The 24,261-nt window shown below is 46.1% G+C and overlaps 2 protein-coding genes across 7 annotated transcripts in view; both read right to left on the reverse strand.

Moving 5' to 3' along the window:
* Positions 1 to 553: 553 nt before the first annotated feature.
* ERI1 (exoribonuclease 1) lies at positions 554 to 11,700 on the reverse strand. Of its 6 annotated transcripts, none has more exons than XM_030019769.2 (7): positions 11,560 to 11,700; positions 10,580 to 10,755; positions 7,959 to 8,169; positions 6,529 to 6,612; positions 5,784 to 5,893; positions 3,424 to 3,538; positions 554 to 1,477 (listed from the first exon to the last, which is right to left on the reverse strand). In XM_030019769.2, exons 1-7 carry the CDS (start codon positions 11,638 to 11,640, stop codon positions 1,235 to 1,237), a joined length of 1,020 nt encoding a protein of 339 aa, XP_029875629.1. In that variant the 5' UTR covers positions 11,641 to 11,700; the 3' UTR covers positions 554 to 1,234. The 6 variants fall into 6 exon arrangements, with proteins under 6 accessions (XP_029875629.1, XP_029875667.1, XP_029875657.1 ...); XM_030019807.2 differs by having other exon boundaries at positions 10,580 to 10,750; positions 11,560 to 11,692; XM_030019797.2 differs by lacking the exon at positions 11,560 to 11,700 and adding an exon at positions 11,068 to 11,394.
* A 1,530-nt stretch (positions 11,701 to 13,230) lies between these two features.
* Positions 13,231 to 24,261, reverse strand: part of MFHAS1 (malignant fibrous histiocytoma amplified sequence 1) — a 35,418-nt gene continuing 24,387 nt past the window's right edge. Inside the window, 3 exon segments of the mRNA XM_030019740.2 lie at positions 13,231 to 15,451; positions 16,996 to 17,426; positions 19,029 to 19,155. Coding sequence (XP_029875600.2) covers positions 17,423 to 17,426; positions 19,029 to 19,155 — 131 coding nt within the window. The 3' untranslated portion in view covers positions 13,231 to 15,451; positions 16,996 to 17,422.

Consider the following 24,261-nt stretch of genomic DNA (forward strand, 5'->3'; position numbering starts at 1 on the left):
TTGACTAAGAGCAACCAAAATAAATCATTCTGCTTTTCAGAACAAGCCATTCTAATACAAAGCTGATCACATTAATGTTGTACTTCATAACCACCCATGGAGACAAAGCAAATTAGCACTTTGGCCTCTTTTGAATATCAACTTACCTGGGGCCTAGGAAGAAAGCAGAAGTTGTTAATAATTAGATGTGGCCTTTACTAATAAAATCATATTAATCTTCCAATGTTAGATTTTGAGACAAAGGCATAGCTTCATGGTGGCAGAGGTAGGGAAAGGTACCAAAAATAGTTGAGCATGTCTTTAACTATGAACTAGAAGCTTCATGTTTTGTTTTATGGAATAACCACACAGCACAAAATTTTGATGATCTGGCATGTTTTGAACTTATTTTTACTTCACTCATTTTTTAAGTCCAAATGGCTGACAGTATCTAAAAGCAACGTTAAATGAAGTGCAGCTATGAGTGTAGCAGGAATAGGAGATATGATTCTCAAAGTGAAAATCTGAAGAACCTTCTCTTCTAAATACAGGTTAAAAAAAATTACTATCATACTGCATTAATGGAATTTTTATTCAATACACAGCTCTTCCATTTGATGAGGACAAACACATCCCTTAAAGAAAAAAAAAAAAAAAACAAACAACCCCAAACAACACAGTACTTCTCTGCTGCTTTAGAAATTATGAATGTGCTCCCATTTCTCCTAGACTTTGTAAAAAAAAAAAAAAAAAAAAATTACCAGCAGGAACCCTTAGAAGAGTGCCTTATCAGGAAAGGCCAGCCCGACCACTTGCTATTTCAGTTCTCCCAGCAATGTCTTATTTGTGTGCAATGAATAATCAGGTGCTAGATATCATTAGAGTATGGCATAGTGAATAAGTACCACCCACAGGCTGGGGTGGAACAGCAGCACACAGGCTCAATCAACCTTTGCATGTGTTTAAATTACATGTTCTTAAAAGCTTAACACTTTGCCTAGATTCTGCATATCAACCTTACTGCTAGAAAAGTTGCAAACAACAACAAAAAATCATCAGTATAAAAAATATGCTGTAACACAGGCTTCAAAGAGCAAAGAGCTTCCATACTCCTCTTTATTTCAACAGAGATGATTAGTTAAGGTGCTTTCAGATTCTGCATTGCAGACAGGTTGGCAGAGGTGGCCGTTTAATAAGGTCTTAACAGTCTTTAGCGGGTATCTGAGAGCAGTTCCTAAGGCAGAACCCCGAACTGCTAGTTTCTGTAGCGGGGCATCTGTGGAGCAGGGGCTCCCTCTAAGGGGACCGAGGAGGAGACTGTCATAAGCTGTCCAGCATGCATTCTCTCATTCACCCGCAGTTCACAGCCATCCTGCAGCATTCTTATAGCTATCCTTGCAATGTTTTTAGAATCATCAAGTCCACTGTGAGGTCTCCCATCATAATTCATGCCCAGCTTTTCAAGCATGATTGTCAGCTTGGTCTGGTTCCTAGGAACCTGATGGAGAAAGTGAACCACATTCAAGAATTAGGTTCTGTACCAAGTCTTTTTAATCTAACACAGTGCAGTAGAAACATGCAGATTTTAAGTCTACTTAAGTCACATACTACTTTCATGTTGCCTTTTGTCAGATCACTAACAATGTAACTTCAAAGTACCTTGGTGAGACAGACACTCTCATTTTTACAGAAGAGACATAGTCAACTGGAGCTTGTCTAGACTCAGGATAACGTCAAGAGCCTCTCGCCATTACCAGCACCAGCTCAAGATGTACCAGTGCTGGCAACAGTGGAAGCCATGGCCTAGCTAGGTTTAACAAGCCTTATAAAAAAGGAATTACCACCCAAAGTGGTACTGCAGAGGGAATCAGATTTTTTTTTTTTTCCTTTTAAATGCTAAGCAAATAAAGAAGCACCAGACTCCTGATTCTCACTGACATCAAGCTTCTGAACACCTCCAAATACCACAGGAACAGAGAAGCAACACCTATAGCAGCTGATGTTTACATGGATGACCAACAGCATGAACAGACAAGGAAGCTTAACTGACCCATGCAAAGTGCTACACCAGCAAAAGCCTCAAGTCCTCTCTTGATTAACTACTAAATATACATTTGTTCTTTGAAAAGGTCAAAGAAAAACAAAAGGGTAACTTTAAAGGAAAACTTTAGTTTGCTCTCTTGGTGGTGATAGTTGGGGTGGGGGAACACAGGACATGACAAGTTCCAGGATATTGCACCATGCTACTGGATTTAATAGCTAGGCAGCATGGCGACAACACAGTTGCCAAAACCTGGCCATATGCAACTCCAATAGTAACACCCACAAACTGGGCAGGAGAGACATACCTGCAGGTTGTGAGATATTCCACAGGAAAGTTACAATACATTCCTTGTCATTCATTTTATCTATTACTACTACTTAACAACAGATTCAACAACAGCACAGAATAGCTAAACAGAAGCGCTGAACAACTATAAAATGCTACAAGTGTTTGCATTTATTTAAAAAAAAAATTACAAAAAGTAAAAAGAAAGTGATTCCTTCTAAGTTATAGTCTTCATTGCCTTTGATGAAAAAGCACTCACTGCTCAACAGAGAAGGAAAAAGAAGGTATGTCTAGGTTAAAGCTGATAGGACTAACAAGACTGTTCGGTGCTCTAGCGTGTTTCCAACAGAAACGGTCATGCAGAGAAGGCACAATAATAGAGGGAGAAGTGGAGTAACCCTGTAATATTCGCCCAGCCCAAAGTAAGGCTCTTTTCTTATTAAATGTTAACAACTTCTTTTTTCCTAGAGGTTACATTTAGTATGAAAAAGCCCTTCAAGAGAAGATTGTCAGCTAGGCTGAAATCACATTCAAACAAATGGTTTAGTGTAGACAGGCTAGGAATTTGCTAGATCTCCAGTAACCCATTTTATGGTAATCTGACAGTGAAAGAAAGCAGCAATAAGGTCCAGCACTGAACTTGGTATTACTTTTCTCTTGACAATTTGATTCCACTGTAGATATGTCCTAATCTTTCTCTGTCCCCATTACACTGTCAAAAGTGGAGATATCCGAGGGTACTGGTGCAAATTGGTTTTGTAGTGTATTACATGAAAACAGGGAAAAATAATTGAAAAATCAATACAGAGTCTTTTCAGCTGAACTACTTCAAGACACACTTGATCTAAGAGCACCGGTATGACATTTTTAGACAATCCTTCATGGAGCATCTCCTGATTCTTAAAAACAAGATTAAAATCAAAATGCAGTAGATGATACGATCTTCAATTAGTGAAGTGAGATCTGGGCATGAAGCACATTTGAAAATCAGGCCCCAGGGAACTAGTTTGAGTACTATAATTTTATACTACATAAGTAAAGATGACAAGCACAACAGGACATTCTAGACTTTTAAACCAGATTTTCCCGGAAGAGAAACAACAATTTGTACAAACCTTATAGAAGTTCCCATACGATTTTCGAATATTGATCCACTTTTTGGCAAAAGAAGGGTACTTGATACGGCTAATACGGCACTGGATGTTCAAAAATTTACTCATATCCCAAGACCTTAAAAAGTCAAAACAGAAAAGAGAAAAACATTATAATACATAATTCAGATCCCTGCATTCTATATATTGCACAGCTGTAGCACAAACAGCTGACTTTTCTTTGGTGATCAGTAGAAGGAAAACAGTTTAGGAAAAGCTCTTTTGCTACAGTCAAGGTAAAGAATTTTTTAATATGAATTTGTTAATCATGGGGAAAACAAATAATGACATGAGCAAGATTTTCACTAGGATGGTTTCAGGTCCAGGAAGGTTAAAATAAAAAATAGCACGCCAACTTCTCCACCTACCACATCTACTCCAAAACCCACCAATAAACTAGACACTTACACAGCCTTTGGGGAAGCAAGCGACACCTTAAATTTTCCTGATCACTTGGGTACGCATGCATCTCTACTTAACGTAGGTTACTGAAACAAGACTGCACTCAATTTTAGAACCAGGCTTTTATGGAAAGAAGATGAAACTATAACCCTATGCACTTCTAGTCTGCCTTCCTAAAGGGAACCACCCAAAAAGTTTGTAAGCTTCAAGCTAAAATAAAGCTTTTTTTCCCCTCTCTTGCAGCTGTCTACACAATCTCACATACATGACAGAGATTTCACTGCACCTATTTTCCTGGAGGAATTTCACTGAGGGGATTCCCCTGCAGGGGAATTCCAGACACATTCTAGGCCCAGTAATATAACCAGTCTTGCACCAGTTTTGCTTTAGCATTTTCTTCTTTTAATTCACTGTTGCTTCCAAAGACAGAAACCTAATCATAGGTAAAAAAATTAGCCAAATAGCAGTATTTACCACAGTTCCTTAAATTAATTGGATTGACATTATTTTAACTCCTTATTTTTAAGGTGTACATGGATCTAAACTGTACACTTCAAGTCTTGTGTGACAGCTTCTAAATGGCTTCACTGTTCACACTGGATACAACCACACTTCAATGTTACAGGTTCTTCACCAGAAAAGAGCTGTGATTTATAGTCATTGTCCAAGTCGTCAGGAATTTTGAGAAAAAAAGTCTCATGGCCAAAAAAATTTTCCCACTTGCTAAGTTGGGTTAGTTAAAAAAGCTTTTGTTGTGTATCCATTCATCTCCTATGATACATTATTTTTCAAACCACTCATATTATAGACTAGAATATTTATCTGTGTTTTACTTAACAGAAGTGTTAGGAAGTCATACTAAGATCCCACACACTCTTTTCATAAACTCTATTTTTGTTTCGGGGTTCATCTCTCTTTGGTTCAACACAGTCATTGTAACAGAGCAGCACAGGACTGCCTTTTTAATCCAGAACAGCCGAAGACCTACTCCAGGCAAACAGGCACAGCAACATGAAAATGCATCATTCACTTCAACACGGCTAATGTTAAAAACTCCCTGTCCTACTTAAATCCCTCATTCCAAGAGAAGGAGAAAAGCAGACGTTAACAGAAAAGTAATGTTTCACAGCTAAAAAGCAAGCATCACCTACAGAAAAATTCTCTGGACAGTGCTATATAAGATAAGGCTCCAACAGTATCTTTCATCATATAACAAAGCTAAGATCACAAGAACAGTATTGCATCACAGATATATCTAGATCTCAAGATCTGTTCACTTTGCAGTCATTACGAGACTTGATTTTCCACCCAGCCTTTGGGACAGAGCAAGTTCAGGTGGCAGTTCAAGGACTAGTCAACCCCTCACACAGAAAGCTTGTCAGAGCTGGGACCCACCAGACTCACAGTCCTCTAAGCCAAAGCAGAGAGCCTTCTGTGCTAGCCATTCCTCCTTGTTCGATAAACAGCATAATCCATTATTGCTTTCTGTCGAAACATGCGGGACGTATTAACAGTAACACTAACACACATAGGATACAACACAACCACCACAGGTCTCTGAAACCTCGGATTCAGGAGAGCATGGGAGTTGCTTAGAACTGAAATTGAACAACATTATTTTCAGGTATTATGTGCTATATGAAAGCCAGATGTAAACAGAGAATTACAACAACAAAAAAGGACAAAAGTCTATTCAACATCATTTAGTTGCATAAAGCAAGCTAGGAAAGAAACAGTGCCATCTAATGGATTTAAGCTTAATTTCAAACTGTTTAGTTCCGCTTTTCTGATTTTCCCGAAAGCTAAAATTATAATACAATGGCAAAACGGAAGTGTCATGATCTGCCTTTAGCAATACTCTCACAAAGATTAAACATTGTTTTGCAGTTTTAGATTGTGCTGAAGGTTGCATAAGGACATACCCATCTGTCAACATGGAATAGCTATACTTTGTTCCCAGTTCTCGCTGTCTCATCCATTCTATGACGTTCTGCAGAACTTGAGGAAATGTATCAGCTTTATCAACAATGTCCTAAGAGAACCAAAAAAACAAAAGTGAGGAACATTTTATCAGAAAAAAAACCAGCATGAAGTGTAAGAATTATATTGGTATATAGGCACTCACTAAGTTGGCTTCACAAAAATCTTTAGAAACAGATTACATGTTAAGCAGACAATTGGATGGATTTTTCCAAACTGAAAAAAAAACCACCACAAAAGCACCACTAAAAGAGCCAACCTCCAAATGGCATCTATAAAGGTAACAAGGTTAGTCAGCTGTTGAACATGGATTAAAACCTTTGAGCTTGCTTCCCAGGCTCCTGCTCAAGTCACTTGATCACAAGCCATTGTCATCGTAGGACTATAAACCCTTTAGAATAAAAATCTTAGAAGAGGAACTGATGCAATTCAGAAGGGGCTCTCCTCTGCTAAAGATCTTCTACACATGGATTACGAAATGAATGTTTTTCCCTACAGCCCCTTACAAACACCTAAATGACCAACTTAGCGAAGTCAGTTCTGTCATAACTGGGAAAGAGGGAAAACACAAGGATTAAGAGAATAAGCCTTACAGAAAAATTACCATGAAAATTATGACTCTGAAGACATCAACACCACATCTCTTTTTTTCATATTTTTTCCAGAAGAAACAAAAGTGCAAATTACCTGGGTGATTCCTGTCAGATTGATGCAGAAGTTTGAAAGCTTGGGATTGATCTCTGGCTTTACGTATTGCTGAAAGGTATCCTCCTGTAATAAGAGAATCAAACAGCAGCAGCACACTGTAGCAACTTCTTTGGCTTGCCTATAGCTGAAAGGCAATAGCGGCTACTTGTCCTGCTGGAGGCAAAAAGGAGTGTGTACCTCCCCAGCCAGTATGAGCGTCCTGACTGGCCATCATGAGATTCCCAGTGGGACAGATGGATGGCTTTCCAACCAGAACATGTCCTTTCTCTCAGCCAGTAGGCACCAAAGAGCAAGGATGTGGATGTAAGAGGGGGGGAGGACAGACTGCAATAAAGGGGAGGATTTGGGAAAATGAGAGCATGAATACGGAAAAAAAAAGGTGAGGCATGAGCAAAGCCTGATGTTTTTCAGGTGGTATCTCTAAAAGCTCACCTGTAATTCAAGGCAGGCAACTGGCTACACATCTCAGAGGCTGCATGCAAGTCATACACCTCTGGATGGCAGCCAGAGATACACACGATGACCTCACTCTAGGAAACTGAGCAGTACAAGAATGAAGACTACATGCAAGTTTCATGGAAAAAAGAAATCCCCAAATCCCTGCTGCTATACAAACCCTTTTGGACAGAGGAAAAACCCACGCTGTTTCTTCCTACTCTAAAGGTAATAAAACAATCTTGGTATCTGCACAATCCTCTCTTGTTAGTCATACATGCAGCTACACGCTAATGCAGCATCACAGTGATTACTGGAAATCATCCTCCTCTTAGAAGTTCTTGATAAACGAACCATTAGTCAGAGGTGCATGCACTTCCTCCGTTTCTCTGAGTCACTCAGTTTCAGTTAGACAGCAAGTAGTTTTTCCTAAAAGAAAGCTGTACTGGAACAGAGGACTTGACACTGCCAAATGCCTACCTAAAATCAGGTTACACACCTGTCAATCTGTCGGGTGCACTGTGGAATTAGTCTAGCCTGCCAAGAAGCAGAGTTCACTCAACTCCACTTTCTAGATCTCTGCATTAGTCTCTTCTAGATTGCCTCACACAGGACCACAGAATTTTCTAATTCTTGCTTATGACAAAGCCCTGGAGTCCTAGAAATAGCTTTGTGGATCTTAAAGCAGGGAAAGACACAGGGGAGGATGACTGAGAAACTGAAAGTCCCTCATATCAGTAGAGGGAGTCAACAGCAGGAGCATGATCTATTCCAAATGCTTTAAGAATAAAGTTTTGTTTGTATGCAACAGGCACAGAGGATAGGTCTTTATGGGAAGAAAAAAAAAAAAAAAAAAAAAAAAAAAGGTATTTTTAATGAAGTTCAACATCTACCTAAAAACTAATCTAAGACCTTGTGAAGCAAGGAAGTTACATTGAAGTACAGCATACTGACACAGTAATTAGATGACTTACTATTTCCAGGGTATGCGTGTTTAGTAAGACAATAGGAAACTCAATTATTTCATGTATGAATTCAGGTGGGTTTCCTTCTTCACATGTTGCTTCAAAGTCAACAACACAGATGTAGTCATAGTAGCTGTCTCCATTAATGGGTTCCTTCTGCATCAGCTTCTGTTTCTTGTAATAGTTTTTCAGTCTCTTTTTCAGCACATCTTTCACTCCTCTAAAGAGGTAGGGAAAGTGACAAAGATCACACTCTCATTTAATTAATAATTTCACCATTGTAGAACTGAAGCTATATTTAACATTTGAAAGTTCATCATTTATTAACCTCATTTTGAACACCAGCACTTAAGAAGTCTGCATTCAACTTTATCATACAGTTAACGCTCCATTATCTGGGATAATGCAAAGGCTGCAATAGCCCCCGACAACTAACACAGCTAGATAATATCAGTATTTGGGTATGGGCTGGGAAGTGCAGCGCAGAGACACTCTGCAGTCACCTCCAGTTCAGCAAGACCCAGTAGCCGGAGCCTTTGCAAAGCCCAAGTCTTTGCAGATTGCTCCTAGATGATCTCTGGCCCTGGAAGCAGTACTGCTTCACCCATACTTCAGTGCCCTCTGCCTGAAGCGACTGATGCCTGAGGTATTTCTGCATCAGTGGCACAGATAATGCAGAATCCAGCTAAAATGCTCACATTTAAAATTCGTCTCAATTTATATTTAAAATTGACCTCGAGTAACTTGATAAAAATAAAGTACTCGAGATTTCAGTTGTCAGAAGAACTTCCTGGTCAAGATCCTACTTTTCAGGAGGTTTGTGGCTAACACGTAAGTTCACAGTGGCAAGCGATTAAAGTTACTTACTGCATCTTTTTAATACAAACATAATATGCAAGTGCAGGTGCCAGAACTGCCACGTACCAAACCAGAGCTGAATAAACAAGCATAATTTACTCTCCGAAGGACATTATTTTTAAAATTACACATTGCAAATGAAATCGCAGAAGCTGTAAGAGCTACTTGTAGCTTATCAGAAAAGCAGCCCACTGATCCACAAGGGAAAAACTGGAGTCAGACTACTAAACCTGCATTTGAGAACATCAGCTGCTTCTACAAACACAGATAACTCTTTTTCACTCTGGTTTATTAATCTAGTTTAATTCAATGACCAATTCATTCAAAGTTGAGACAGTATGGGAGCTGTTGGAGTGGAAAATTACCTTTTTCTTCATCACACCTATAAAAGAGGTTGAAGGAGGAGATTATCTGCTATCAAAATAACCCTAAGGGAAAGGATGGTGTGTGGCAAGCTGCTCAATTCACTACATTAGAGGTGATGCACTGTTTGTTTGCATGCAAGACATATGCTGACCAACTTAATTGAATATATCAAACAAAAGAAGTCTAGCTTAGCTAAAAGAAAAGTTTAAAGCTTTCTGCCTTTACAACTGAATAAAAAGCACAAACAGAAAATTAATAACCTAGGAGGAAACCACAAACATAATTTACTATTTGAATTCTGCTTTTTATTTTTAAATCAGAATAACTGCTGAATAGCTGTACAAATCTAAACTGTTTTACCAAAAATTTTATCAGGTAATGATAAAAATTTTTCCTCCCGAGAAGCTAAATTCATTTAACCAAAGGAGGAATGAAAAAATCTATGCAGCCAGAACATCTGCAGACAGACAGGGTGGAGGTGGCAGGCTGCACTTCCCACCCACACAATATCTTTTTTCTTTTATTCTGTTCAAATGAATCTCTGTTCCTTCTGGTTTTTTTTCCTCTGAACATCCTCTCCCCTACAGTCATCTTCTCCTCTAGAAAGCTAGACTTCTCCTTTCAGACTCCTTCGCACCTTTCATATTCCCTCTTCCTCCAGAGCAGTAGCTTCTTACTTTGCCAACTACCCACCACCACCACTGCTTCCCAATTACTACTGCCAATAGAAACAATACACTTTGTTTTTCCCAGCTGACCTTCTTCTCAACATATCAGATTTGTCAGGCCACAGCAGTATCAAAGGGTCTTGCAGGTCATTTCCGACAGAGCAGGAACCACTCTCTATATTCCCAGCCCTTTCCGCCTCCTCAGTGAGCACAAACCCAGTTTATAACACATTCACCTACTCACATTATTCTATCATCTCATCTATTCAGATTAGCAAACTCTCCATCTAAAGAAACCTGTCCTCTGCATTGATTAAATTCCAAGCCCTATCACCACAGAGGTTCTAGCCAAGATTAGATCTGTACTGGCTACAGTAAATAACAATACGTGTGTTCTGAAGCGAGTTTCTATATGTTGAAGGTCTGCAAAACCACCAAGAACCCTTGCAGTTCTTCTTTCCCCCTTGACCAACAAAGTGTTGAGAAGTACCCTACAGTTACATATTCTTTTGTTTGTGTTACCAGTTGAGACAGCACACATTTCTGATAACACGTTAAGCAGTATCACATGCACTAATCCTGTAACAAAAGCTGCATCAAGATTGCACATAAAACAACTGGCATTTGGTGGCGTGTCTGCTTTTCACTTTGTGGTGTGCTTTTAAAATTTAAAATAATCATCCCTTATGGCTCTACCACTCTCAAAGATAAATCAAAAGGTTTACAAATCAACCTAACCTGGTTTCAAGCTTGAATTCTGCAAGTTTACTTCTGAGCTCATCTCTGGTCATTCTGTTGATACAACCATTGGTTATAGCAATTTCTTTGTAAATCGGATCACTGAAGTCATTCGAACTGGCAGTCGAGTTTTTCCCATTAGTTTCTTGATCACTGATCCTACAGTGCTGCCTACCCTAGAAGAAAGAGAAATCCGAAGGTTGTTTAAAAAGGTCGCAACAAGAAGGTAGAGCATTAAAATTTTCACATCATTTTGGCACCAAAATGCAACAAAGCGTCACACTGTTGCACTCGTGATCAAACCGAGTGAACTATCCTACAGACGGCTAAGAAAATCAATACTGAAGCAGACAGAATAAAGGGATACTAACGCACGTGTCTGAAGTCATGCCAAAGAGTAGCTCTAAGAGACAAAACCTGAAGGCGTGTCCCACTTTCCACAGAGTTAGTTCTCCAGTAAGAGCTGGCAAAACCTTGACTGGCAGTACCTTAATTAACGAGAATCTCCACTACCTGAGACACACGGACAGACAGATGTCCAATGCTGTGCAAAATGAATAAAACAATACTTTAAGAGGAAGAACTAACGGCACTTCGACTCTGAACGGTTACTCGCAGCCTTTGTGGGCCAAGCACACGGCAGGGCCGGCCTCCCCCGGGCCCGCCGCCACCACCACCACCACAGCCGCCGGGGCCTCCCTGGCCTCGGGCGCAGACGGAAGGGCCCGTGGCACCGGAGACACCCCCCTGGGTAACGCGGCACTCGGCCCGCCCGGGCAGGCCGCGCTAGGCCCCGGGAACCACCGAAGGGCCGGGGCGAGGCCGGGCCCGAGCAGCGCAGCCACCGGGCAGACCTCTGCGCATGCGCGGGGGGGAGCAGCGGCGGGCCGGCGGCGCCGGCGCATGCCCGGCGCGGCCAGCACCGCCCGCCCGGCTCCGGCGGGGCCGCCTGGCGCCTCCCGCCGCCCCAGCGCACTCACCGGCGGGCAGGCGGCGGGGGCAGGCGGCGCCGGCGCCTCCTTGGGGGCAGCCTGCGGGCGGTTCTCCTTCTGCTCCTCCATGGCGGCGGCCGCGGCGGCGGGGACGGGGACGGCGGCCCGTCGGGGGGCGGGGAGAGCGCAGGGCCCGCCCCTGGGCGGTGGGGGCGGCCCCGCCGCCGCCTTAGCCCTCGCCGGGCCGCCGGCGGCACTGTGCTTGCTGAGACCCGAGCAGCTCCTCGGCTCCGGCTCCCACCTTCCCCGTCCGGGGTAAAGAATTGCCGTGGGGGTGTGCCACGCGTGCCCGGCCTGCCTCGCCCCCTGCCCGCCCCGGCTGGGTCCCGCCGGCCCTCGGCCCCGCTCCTCTGCGGCAGCACCTCTGCCTTCACGCTCCCGCCGTCTGCCCTCCCGAGCTTCTGCGGAGCAGCCTCTTGGGCGTCGGGTCACGGCAGCTCTCTGGAAGCTCTGGCCGCGTTATGGGAAAACCGCACTGGACGGGCGCCTTATTTATGCTTCCACGTTCCTCTCCTCACGAGGCTGACTTTGCACAGGGCATCCTAAACACGGACCTGGGACACCCGTGGGTAGCCGCATCCTGGCTACCCGAGCGATTCAGCTGGCCCCCATCCTCTCCCTGCCCAGGGAAGTTGCCTCACATGTTCGTCCCCAAATCCCCAGTCAACAAGTGGGGTGGGGTGGATGGCACGAGACACGTGTGAGCCCTCTGGGTCTTCTTGGCCAGGAGGTGAAGGCAAAGGGAGAAGGCCTCCCTGTCCATCATGGGTCAGTTAGTTTTCCACTGGTGCTTCCCACAGCCCTGGAGCGCACTCCAGGCACATCCTCGGAGTTTTCCCTCCTGTTCCTCAGCGATAGAGGCCAACATATATGTAGCACCCACCTGACTGATGCAACCACCCCGACACCTCCACATCTGCCAGCCCCTAAATAGCCTGGCATCTTTCTCATCCACCCTGTTGTGGCTGGGGCCCAGTCACCCACCCTCAAGTCTTGCCTCCTGCCTCACTCCAGCATCTTGTCGCAGATGCTGCCATCCCTTCCCCTAGACCTGCTGCGCAGCATCACTGTGTTTGGTGCGGTTGCCACAGAGGTCTGTCTTGTCTTTTCCTCCAGATGAGAGTGGTGATGGAAGTGGGGTCACACACAGCTGCTCAGAACTCTGTGGGAGGGGACCTGCTCCCTACTTTTAATTCTCCCTCCTGGCACTGCTGCAAACGCCCATGTTGGCAAGCAGAGGGCCATCTGTCTAACTGCCCTCACCTCTGAACAATGTGGCACTTGAGCAGGGTTTGCAGGGAACCAAGCCTTACAAGAAAGCAAACAACATGGTACCAATGCGAACCACTGAGCTGGCCTCACAAAACACCCCAAACGCAGTAGGGAAAAGCTGTTCCGCAGAAATCACCTGCCTTGGTGGAGTGGGCAATGGTTCACAGATGTTAATCCAAGTAAGGGGCTCCATGCTCAGGTTCACTCAGTGCCAAATCTCTTGATGATTTTGTGAGTCATTTGCTAACAGCTCCTAAAAAAGCTCCTAAAAGCTCTGGCTCCCGGATTCAGAAAACCCCAGATCTACAATTAGGCGCAGACCCTTCCAGAGGCAGGACCCAAGGAGGCCTGGAAGAGGAGAAACAACTCAAACAGCCAGGCCTCTCCTTGAGATTGAGATCACTTTTATTTTCAGTTGTTTTGGCGAGGATGTGTGGGCAAGTGTGGGTGTGGTGCGTGTACGTCTGGGCATGCATGTGTGTGTGCGCAGAGTCCTGCCCAGTGATGTAGATTATATGAATACCTGCAATTACAGTCCATGAACTGAGCCATGAAGTGTGTGATGAGTGCTACACTGAGGCCCACTTGCTTGCCTCTTCTTGTGCTTACTGCAGTGCAGCATCTCCACCTCCCCGCACTGCCGTTCCAAGGATGCCAGCCCAAGATCCCACCCAAAGGGCGCGGGAGGAGCTGAGCTCCAGGATCTGGCTCTGCAGGAGTAAGCCGGTGGGTTTTCACCTCACTTAGTGAGCTCCTAAATACCATTTGCAGTTCCCTTTAACACAGCTATAACCGTCTTCTCACAGTGAGGAACCCCTACTGCTCTGACAAACTTTAATTACCTCAGAGGCACAAAGGGGAAGAGAACAGGGCCCCATGCAAGCTCCAGTGCTACAGCACGGCCAAGCACATCTTAGGTTCCTGGGAAAGCAGCACCCAAATACACTATTGAGTTTTCACAGCCACTGTGGAACTGTAGCATAGGGGATGCTGCAAGGGAGATGACCCGTGCTTCTGCAGCCCCCAGTCTCTTCCATCTGATTTGAGAGACCACAAGGCAGGTTAAATCCCAATCTGATCTCTATTTCTGTTTAACTTTAAAGCTGAATCCCCCAAGCTCAGAGCAGAGACAGAATGCAGAAAAACCAGCATTGCCACGAAAGGAGACTAGTCAAACACATCCTGGCCTCGTGGCAAGTTGGAAACAATCCCATTTCTCTGACCTTTTTGCCTTTAGCACAGTTAAAGCAAAGGTGTCCCATCACCCAGGACCCTCTGCAGTTGCCAGAGGCCTCCAAGTACCTCTGCAAGCCCCAAGATGAGCTAGATGTGTAGCATCACCCTTCGGGCTCCCTCTCACTCTACCTCAACAGACTTGTCTGCTGCTTAGGGACACGCAGTTTCTCACATTATGCAGACCCAGCAGAAGGCAAAGCTGCTCTCCTGGGAGTTTCACTTGGACGGATGCAGGTTTCAATCCCAGGTTGCGCTTCAGAGCATAACACAAGGTAATCCAGGACATGTGCAGCTGCTGAAAGTCCTGCAGTGCAAAGCAACTTGCCAGCTCTGCTTCCAAACCTGTCTGCACCAGTTTCAGTAGGAAATCAACTGGTCAACAAGCAAGGGGTCTGCAAACCAATAAGCAAAACCAGCGCAGTCCTCTCGAGTGAAGTAGACATCTAGTACCAGGAGATTGTCCTCCTATTCCAAAGGGGTTAAATTCACTGTCAGCTCCATGGGGAGGCAATTGATGCTCCAGTCCTTTCTGCCCTCTTCACAATACACTTTCATTAAAGGCCACAGGGTGCTCCACAAAGGCCTTAGTCATTTCTAGCAGTTCAATAACTCTCCGGGCAGGGACAAGAACAGGAATATAATACATGCTCTGAACTCAGGTATCTCTGCTTTTAGGGCACTGCCTTCAAGCCCTCTTTCCTTGTGGCTGGACTCATGAAAAATGACAGATCCTTCAAAAATACGGGGCCCTCATCCCTGGGGCTCAGGGATGTTAAATGGGGTCTAAGAGGCAGGAGCTCAGCAAAGGGACACTGTGTGCAGAGGATTCCAGGATGCATCCTTAAAAGAGAGCGACACCAAAATCAAAAGGACTATCAGCCACTTGGCTTGGTTCTCCTGCACAGATCTCCCACCTGGCAGTTGCAAAGGGGAGACATTTTTGAACTGCATAGAAAATTAAATGGCTTTTGCATATTAAAAAAATACAGATGAAAACACAGTTACACCAGTTACTAAACAGTGGGCGGATGAGCGATCACCTTTTCATATTAAATAGACCCAACTAGACTGATCTCCATACTGCCACACTCCTGGCATTACAGCTTCAGTGCACACAGCAGACTGAGTGCCTCCAAAGGCCAGGTAATGCTGTGCTCTCGCTGAAGTGGCATGCTGCAGCAGGAGGGCTGCGGTCCCAAAGAGCAGGTTGTAAGATGTCTGCTCTGTCCTCTCACTCCTCCAATGCTCATGCATCCCAGACCAGATGGGCGCACTGGGAAACAGGCCTCCGGCTGGAAAAGGATTCCGGTTTGTGGTTTCTTTACAATGTGGTTTCCACACAACGTCACAGCAACAAATCGCTAGTTTCTTCCTATAGAGAACAGAAAGAGAGAGGTAAGTAGCAGAGAAGAGAGGAGGAGAAGGCTGCCCAGCATGGGAGGTGACAGTAGGGAATGCTCTAACATAAGTTCTGACTATACCAAGGCCCTTCATGTCTCATGGGCAGCAAGACTCAGGACAAGGGAGTTTCCAGCACTATTCCTGACACCGTTCAAAGATCTCACCTCCCTTCCACTCCCTCCAGCTGCCACAGGCAACTTCTAGTCCCCAATTTATCTACAGCAATACAGAAGCACAATCAATCAATGCTTCTCACTGACATAAGAAAGGTTCAAACGCCCATTGCCTGCCAGAGGTGGCAGGTCAACACATGAAATCTGAGCCCAAGCTCTTCCCCCAGCTGGAATGATATCCTGAAGAGATGCAAAGCTGATGGAGCTGCCAGCTTTTATTTGGCAGCTTTCCCCCCTGAAGTGAGGCACAATGGCTTGACTTCTTCCACCAGGCCTCTGCAATCTCCCACCAGAGTGGGTTCTGCCCCGCATTTCCCAGTGTTAAGCTCCTGCCAATGGGGATATTTGCAGCCCTGCACACAAGGCTGATATTTGAAGGGCCAGAAGCCGGGGGAATGTCACCTGTGCAACAGCAGCAGGTCCCAGCAGGATGCATGTCACTGTCTTGCACTGGTTGCAGGCCCTGCCAGCCTGCATCCTGGTCGGGACTGCCTGCTGACCAGTATCACCCATCCCAGGTCTACCATCACGGCCTGAAGGGTTAAGAGCTGTACATTAACACAAGCATTTTAAGTCCCTCATCTCTCAGACCTCCACCAGCATCTGATGAAGGGATCCTGGCTCTGGAAATGCCTGCCTCCTATTTGATTTACACTAAATCAAATATTTGCATGGAGCAGGACTCATACAGCCCAGTTATCAGGGCTCAGCTGTAGGGCACAAACTGACAGCAACATCTTAGAAGTTCTCAAAACCACCTAGTCAGGAGAGAAACCAGCACTGTGGTGCCAGTGCTCAGCCTTCCCTTTCACACGTCTGGCCCAGGGAGAATGGCTGCTCACGAAGCACGGCTGCCAGGGTCAGCCCAAGTGGATCAGGGCCAGTTTGTACAACACAGCCACATGCTGCTTCACTGGATCTCTGCACGAAAATGCCTATGTGGCTTTGCTAGGAGGAGGACCCAGATCTAAATTTCTACTGCTCTAGTGGCCACAATGCATGGGGAGTACTGCAATGGCAACTCCAGAGCATCCAGACATGGCAGACAATGAGCTGCTGGGGGCTAGCGATAAAGAAGAAATGGCAGGTGCCAGGGGCACACTGACTGCCCTTCTTCTGTCCCTGCATGATTACAATACATCCTTACTACTTCATGGCACAGCGTATGTGAATGCACAAGGCAGGAAACATTTCCCAGCCTGCTTCTCCTCCCACTCTGCAGCCACCACCCAAGCCTGCTGTGTGGGACACAGCCAACTGTTTTGCAGTGGAGCAATTTTAAAGGCTTCACAGCATCAACCCCCTACCCGACAAAGTCTTGGCCAACTGCCACAAAACTCACTTGTCCAGGAACAAATCCAGGGAATCCCGCTACAGCTCATTTCAAGAGACTTTCCTCCAAGCAGGTCTGAATTAAATGGTACCAAGAACATTTTTACATTCATCATGAGATCCAAATGGGTTTTCAACACGCAATCAATGGGTCCACAGAATCCTATCCCCAGTGCTTTCCCTCTGGCCGGCGGCCCTGCCATCTGCAGCAATCGTTTTGCTTCATGCCTCGTTGTTATCCCCGACCTCCAGGTGACTGCGTCCACTCCAGCCATGAGGCCCCCACCTGGGAGCTGCCCCCGCCCCACAGCATTTCAGAGTCCAAAGTCCCATCAATCCCCGTCAGCATGCAACTCCAGAACTGGAGAGATGGGAGCACTGCAGAGCATCAGCCATGTTCTGCCCGGTGGAAAACCTTTGGCACCAGCACTGACGATTTATCTGGAAGAGGAAAGGATAAAGAAAAAGTAATGTAGCACGAGCAGCAGGGTTCATAGTGGTTGTGATGAATAACCTAACATGCACAGTTTTCACTAGGCTTCTAAATAGGGAGGGTGAGGTCTTTAAAAGTAACACAGGCCTTTTTGAGAACACAAGTTTCCTGCCGGTAGAGTGACTGTGAAACTGGGACACAGTTGTTAGATGTGAAAGGCAGGCTGCAGGACAGGAGGACAAGTGCACAGGCATAGCCTGACAGCACAGTACAACAAAACTTGCAACCTGAGGTTAGAAATGTGCTGAGCCAAGTATGCACACAGGAGGACCAAATGAATAGACAGTGGTGACCTGTGGCTCAGGATCAGGGGAGCTACCTTGTTTCCTGCCCCAGGTGGGCACTTCCAACTTCACCTTCACACACAGCTCAACAGCCACTCATTACTGAAGCTATTCTCCAGCAGGATGAGCATATTTTGGGGTGGGAGGGTACTGAACAGAGAGAACAGCATCCAAAGCTACTTTCAGATACTGAAGTGAAAGTAATAGGCATTCATATGCAGCACAGCAGCAGCCACCAGCAAGATACTTGGCTCACTCCTCTAAGCAGCCTGCCAAATTCCCTTGCACCACTCCAAGGTGAGCAGGCCATGGCTACATTTCTGTTCTCACTTCAGAACATGGTTTAGTGGGCATGGCTGATGGTTGGACTCGAGGATCTTGAAGGTCTTTTCCAACCTAAATGATTCTATGATTCTATGATTCTGCAAGAAAACCTATGCATCAAAAAGCCAAGGCACTGGCTGTTTTTATGAGTGTTGTTCCACATTTGTTCCCACCACAACACAGCTCTGTTTTCCAAGCACATCCCCACTCTGTGGAGTGAAGGACACATAGGCTATTGATACACAGGCACGCAGGGCTTCTGTCCAGAGGGACCTCACCAAATTGGAGGACTGGGCCAACAACAGTGCTGTGAAATTCAACAAGGACAAGTGCATAGCCCTACATCTAGAACAGGACAACACCATGTACCACCATAGCCTGGGGTCCAGCTGGCTTAGGATCTGGTGGAGAACACGTTGAACACAAGCCAGCAGTGCATCTTTGCGGCAATGAAAGCCAAGCTGTAATAAGGAAGACTCAGACAGGGCAGAAGGAAAAAAGTTCTGCCCCAGGAGGGCAGCGTTAACTCTAGAGTCCAGAGAGGTGGTGGCACCTCCATCCTTGGCAGTCATCAACCCTCACCTATGCAAGGTCCCAAGCAACCTCACCTGGCTGTGAGGGTGGCCCTGCTTGGAGCAGGGGGTGGACAGAGACCTCTTGAGGTCCTGCCCTACCTAAACCTGCCTATGATTGTATTATCTCCTAATCTGTCCTGCCCACTATGTCTTGCATCTGCCACAACACAGCTCAGGGAACACCTCAACCCATTTTACTGTACCTCTCTGATCCTTTGAGCAGGCTGTCTATATCCACAAATAATTAGAACAGTCCCCAGGCTGTGGGGCTGCTACCTTCCAGAAAAAATATTTAGTGAGGGTGTGTTTTACGTAGGCTTTCTGGTGTCTACTGACAGGGGAATGGGGGTCTGCTTTCAGGTCTCACTTGGAACAAGGGCTGATCACAGTAGGAGTTGGGGGGTAAACCAAGGCAACATTAACTCGCTCGCTGCCGTTCTTGGGACAGATGATCTCCGTCAGTCCCTCTGGTCTCGGCTGACTCAGCAGTTCTCCTGTGAATAAGGGAAAACAATGAAAACACTTAAGCATCGGCAAGGCAGTTTTTGCAATTTTTGCTTTTAGCATGCCCTTCCCCTCCCCCTCACCAAGTAGACATCCATGATGGATGCAAGTGAACACTGTAAGAGGGCTTACTGGTCCTGCAACCCAAGCAGGTCTCATCCGTGTAACCATGGCGAATGTCCTGGTGATTACAGCTTGGAGACATGCTGCTGCACACAAACGTAACATCTGCCATCTTTCCTGTCTCTGCTTTGAATCACCGCACACAGACTTGAGAGCTCCTTAGGGATTCATAGCATCTAGATGGAGCCTATTGAGATGGAGGTTTTAGGAGTAGGTGTTTTAATTAGGCTTTGGGGACAGATGGGATCCAGAAGTTTACCTTCAATCTCCATGAATGGGAAGAAGCTGACCTGTAGCATCAGCAGGAAACTGGCAGACAGGTAGAGAAAGCTACACATACAAGCCTTATTATTCACATCTGCATACTACAGCCATCCACACCCACAAAGCTACCGAAAAAGCAACTGTCTTTCAGTTCAAGTAGAAGGATGCTACAAGGACTCTGCCAAGACTACCTTCTTTGGTATGAACCAGAAGGAAGATGGTCTGAAAGCACTGCTACAGACATGATTTTTGCATCACTTCGGTATTTCTCCCCTAACAAATGCTAGGGAGGACCTCAAACCAGCCACAGACAAGCGTGCTTGACCTTTTCTAAACCCATATGTTACCTCCTGTTCTGTCCCTGAGAAACCCTGCCCATTGCAGCTGTCCAGCTGTTGCTCCAGTACTGCAACTTCTGAGCTGGAGCTACCTAGGAGCTGGAGAAACCCTGCTGTTCTGCAATGGCTGGCCAGCTGCAGGCTGCCTCTCTTAGCTGCCAGAACAATATTTAGAAGCAGGTAAAAATACTCAAGAGGATTCCCTAATGGCCCTCTCCCTGGTCACACTTGCCACATCTGCTGTGGGACTGCTGCTGCGTCCTGTCAGGGCTGTGGACCACACTATACTCTGCTGAGCATGCAGATCCCAGCTCCTAGTCCTCAGCTCTTCCCTAATGGAGGCAATACCAGCTCTGTAGTGAGTCAGTAGCAGCGGGGGGCTCTCACACCACACGGTATCCCTCTGCTAAATGAGTTGTGTCAGCCCTGCTGTTCAAGTGCCAAGTTGGCAGCTCCCCACCACTGGCACCCTTGCAGCATGTAGTCCAGGGCAAGACGCAGGTCAGCACAGTGAGAGGGGAAAGCCAGGTGCTGCGATGTGCCCAGCTCCGAGGAACACTTCCCCAGCAGCTTGCTCAGAGCAACTCAAGTTTCCTCCTGGCTCCACTCCACACATGACTGGCCCCAGCAGGGCAGATTCCCTGGCCACTGACATGCCATCTCCTTGGTGTAGTCCAGCCACAGCTTAGACAGCCAATAGCACCAGAAGCACCTCTTGATACCAGTCTGGCAGGTAGGGTCTGCTCTCAAAGGCAATATGGGATGGGAGCATCCATGCCCAGCAAGGGCTCAATTCTTCTACTGAGCGTGCCGACACCGGTGCCGAACAGCCCTACCCAAGGCAGAGGCACCAGGCCACAGCTGGCTTGTGCCAGCTAGATCAGTGACCTCCTTTACAGAGGAAGGCCAGCTGTAAGCAAGCTACAGTCACAGGTCCATACAAAACTTCTGTAGCTATCAATCAAGCAGCCACCGTGAGCTGTCCCCACTTCCACTAAAACACTCAAGACAGATGATTCTTGGACTCCCCTATTTTGAAACGCACTTGCAATAAATTCCTCTGCTATTAAACAAAGAACATCAGAAAAATGTCTCCCTGTGTCTAGCTGTGATTGCCAGGCACCCCAGGAAAACCACAAAAGAAATCATGCTTTGAAGAAGTACTGCCCAGGCTGCGCAGCAATGGCACAACAGTCAGCCCCATCACACATGAAGCCCCCCAAATGCTGCTTCCCTCCTCTCCTCCTCACACTGTTTCCCTTCTCACTTTCATGAAAAAGCAGCTTTAAAACCTCTTGGTTCTTCCAAAGCAAGAACACATAATTTGGTATCGTGAAAGCAGAGGTGAGAGCCTGGCAGGGAACACACACACACACAGCTCCCCTTGAGAGAGACCCCACCTCTGGGGCCAGTAATTCCAGTTTGCCCCCATGGTCCGCAATCTGAATTTACATTTGGTTTGAATATTTACCCTTGTCTCACACCCACACTCAAACCTGAAGCGGAAAAGCAGCTTTTAAGCCTTGCAGACATGTCTCCCAAAACAGAAGAATCGTGATGGTATTTGCAATTCAAAGTTAAATCTGCAAGGCAGCGTCCTCAATTACGTGAGCTGTCGCACACTGAAAGCAGTATTGCATCCCATCAAGCACGTACGCCACAGGGCTCTGTGTCCTAGTGATTCCCAGGTTTCCAACCCCAGGTTGACTCCCAAAATGCATTATTGCTAACAGTACTGAAAACACCAGCTCTGAAAGGTGTGTCATAAAATCAGTGCATGATTATGTGCTTTAAAGACAGGGCTAATATTCATTAGATCTTAAACCAGAGGAGTGCAATAAGACCGGTCTGTCTGCTTGAGCCTTCATTCCCATTTCCATCTCCCTACTTCAGGTATACTTAGATGGAGATTTCTCAGGCAGAGAAGATTGCTGCAGGGTAAAACAGATGCCTCATTTGCAGGCAAACCCCTTCCCACAGCTCTTCAGTCAACCCTCCTTTTCCTTACCTTCCCCTCTAGGTTGCCTCTGGGATAAAGCTCACCTCACTCTGTCCCCAGCCTCATCCACACCTTCTCCAGCCCCACTCCGATTTCCTGCTGACATACACACTGCTCCCCAGAAGACATAATTTTCTCACAGTTAATCCATGAGATACATCACACCCCAAGTAGGCAGAAGGTCACCTGTGAATCCTTCCTATTCCTCCCCCTCCCAGCTAAGGGATGTCCCACTGCCTTCCCACCATAGCGTTCTTGTCCCCTTGTCTTTGCAAAGTGCTCATCTTTGCTGCAGAAACTCATCACAGTACTAAACCAGGCATAACTATCTAAATCATGCCTCACATCACTGCTAAATAAAAGCCAGTGCAAATCCCACTGCAATATGCCATCTTCAGAGCTCAAACTAGCATTGAGACACTGCTTAGAGAGTTGCACACTCTCCAGTCCCAGAATCTCCTGGAGGTTTCAGAAACCTCGTGTTTCTATTCAGAAATTATTCAAGCTGCAGGAGATTAGAAATAGGAGTCTTCAGGGCTGTGGCAAGGTGGGAAAGAAGAGATCAAACGAAGTATTGCACTGATACAAAAGTGAAGTGCCTGGTATGCAGTGGTGTTTGCTTTGCTTAACTGTTAAGTTTAAATGTAGCTAGAGCAGCCCATGTCTGCAGCACTTGTTCTACCCCTGTGCACAGACTAGCCAGTCTGTATTTTGACTGCACATTCCTTTATAAGCATGTCACAAATTTTACTGGAAACCTCAGTTCTGCTGCCCCCTCTGAAAGGCTGCCCTGCAATAGCACACACACAAACCACAAAGCTTATCCTAGTCTCGACGTGGCCTTGGTTTTAATGTTAACTTCCACAGAAGCCACTAAGGTTTTAACCAAAACTCCAACTATTTTGTCTTAAGGCTAAAGACTAACACGATTGAGTTTTTGAAGAAAAATCCCATCTTCTGGGAGACAAATCTGCATCACTAAGGTTATTCAGCTGATTTAGGAGTATGAGCCCTATTTGCAAAGGCCCTTTAATGCTCGGTACTTGCTGACCAAGGCCTGATTTTTAGATGTATCTAAGTCCCAGTTCAAGTGATAGCAGAGTCACCCACCAAGCCTGGTTAAAAGCACCTGCAAATAGACAACAGATGCTTTAGAAGATGCTCCTTTGCTGCCTCTCCATTTACAATGGCAGAAACGGTGCAGAGGAGTTGCATCTGTCCCATGGCCATCCTGCTGGTGTTTTGGCACAGAAACAGGTCTCCACAACCGGGTAAAATGTGCTGTACAGCAGGCTAAGGCTGAGATATAAACCAAGACCCTGTCATGAAACTACCATGGTTGGTTTTGGCTGCAGCATAAGCTGGTTTGTAAACTCCCCCAGGCAGATGGGGAAAGCGAGTCATAGTGCCCACACTATTTAAAAGAAACCTGCTACACGTGGGCGGTCACAGGCAAAGATAGGAACAAACCTTCAGTCATGCCCAAAGCTCTAACAGAAGGGCCTGTTTGCTCTCAGCATTAGCCAGCTCACCCGAAGCAGGTATTTTTATGTCAGCAAGATGTTCTTTGCTGCCACTGTTTTATCCCAGAACAGACACAGGCACGGCCAACTTTGAGCTGCTCATGCTGGGCTCCCGGGCCAGGCCAATGCCTGCAGCCCGCGAAGATAACTGCATGTGCCAGACAGAGCTTAATCGTGTATCGCCACTCAGTGAGCGAGGAAGACATTTCTACTGCCATATATGCCCAGGAACACAAAAAAGCATCACTGTACAATTTTTGGTCAAGTACAGAGTTAGGTACGTTATTCCTTCTGTCCTTGATTTACTATGATTTGGGGAGGGATGCCTCCCTCGGGGCCCATGCCAGTGATCAGACCCAGGCGTGCTGCAACGCACACTTCACTGGACTTTAGGAAATACCCGTGAAATGCCAGATACCCATGACAAATCAGAGAGTTAGGAGGGAGGCTGACAGCAAGAAAAGTGAGTACTTGCAGGAGTGTTCGGTTACTCCATGCTGGCAGCCAGACAAGGCCAGCTGTAAGCCTACTTGGCTGCCTAACAGAGAGAAGAGTTTTGCACGCAAGGAGGAAAATCCCACCCGGACCATTTGCCTTCACACAGTTCCCACTGCAACGGCTGTGCTAAGTGGCACAAGGTTCCTTGTTCATGTGTCAACAATCTGCAGCAGGGGCACAGCGGTGAGAGACTCCGCTCCAGCCTGCCATGCCACCTCCTTTCTCTCAGAGCTCCCAGGAGAACACATTTGCACAGTATCAGCCTGATGGTGTTTCTCATTTTCATGCCGTCATTCCTGCTGTCAGGATCTGGACTCCATTAGGACAACCAGCAAGCAGTGGATGAGCAGG

This window comes from Aquila chrysaetos, chromosome 1 (assembly GCF_900496995.4).
Source record: "Aquila chrysaetos chrysaetos chromosome 1, bAquChr1.4, whole genome shotgun sequence".
In the NCBI taxonomy this organism is placed as follows: Eukaryota; Metazoa; Chordata; class Aves; order Accipitriformes; family Accipitridae; genus Aquila; species Aquila chrysaetos.

Coding starts and splice junctions, on each gene's coding strand:
- ERI1 (XM_030019769.2), bottom strand. CDS start 11,640: ATGGAGGAGCAGAAGGAGAACCGCCCGCAGGCTGCCCCCAAGGAGGCG. Junction 6,613..7,958: donor ACACGCATACCCTGGAAATA/GTAAGTCATCTA, acceptor CTCTTATTACAG/GAGGATACCTTTCAGCAATA. Junction 1,478..3,423: donor CGTATGGGAACTTCTATAAG/GTTTGTACAAAT, acceptor TTTCTCCATCAG/GTTCCTAGGAACCAGACCAA.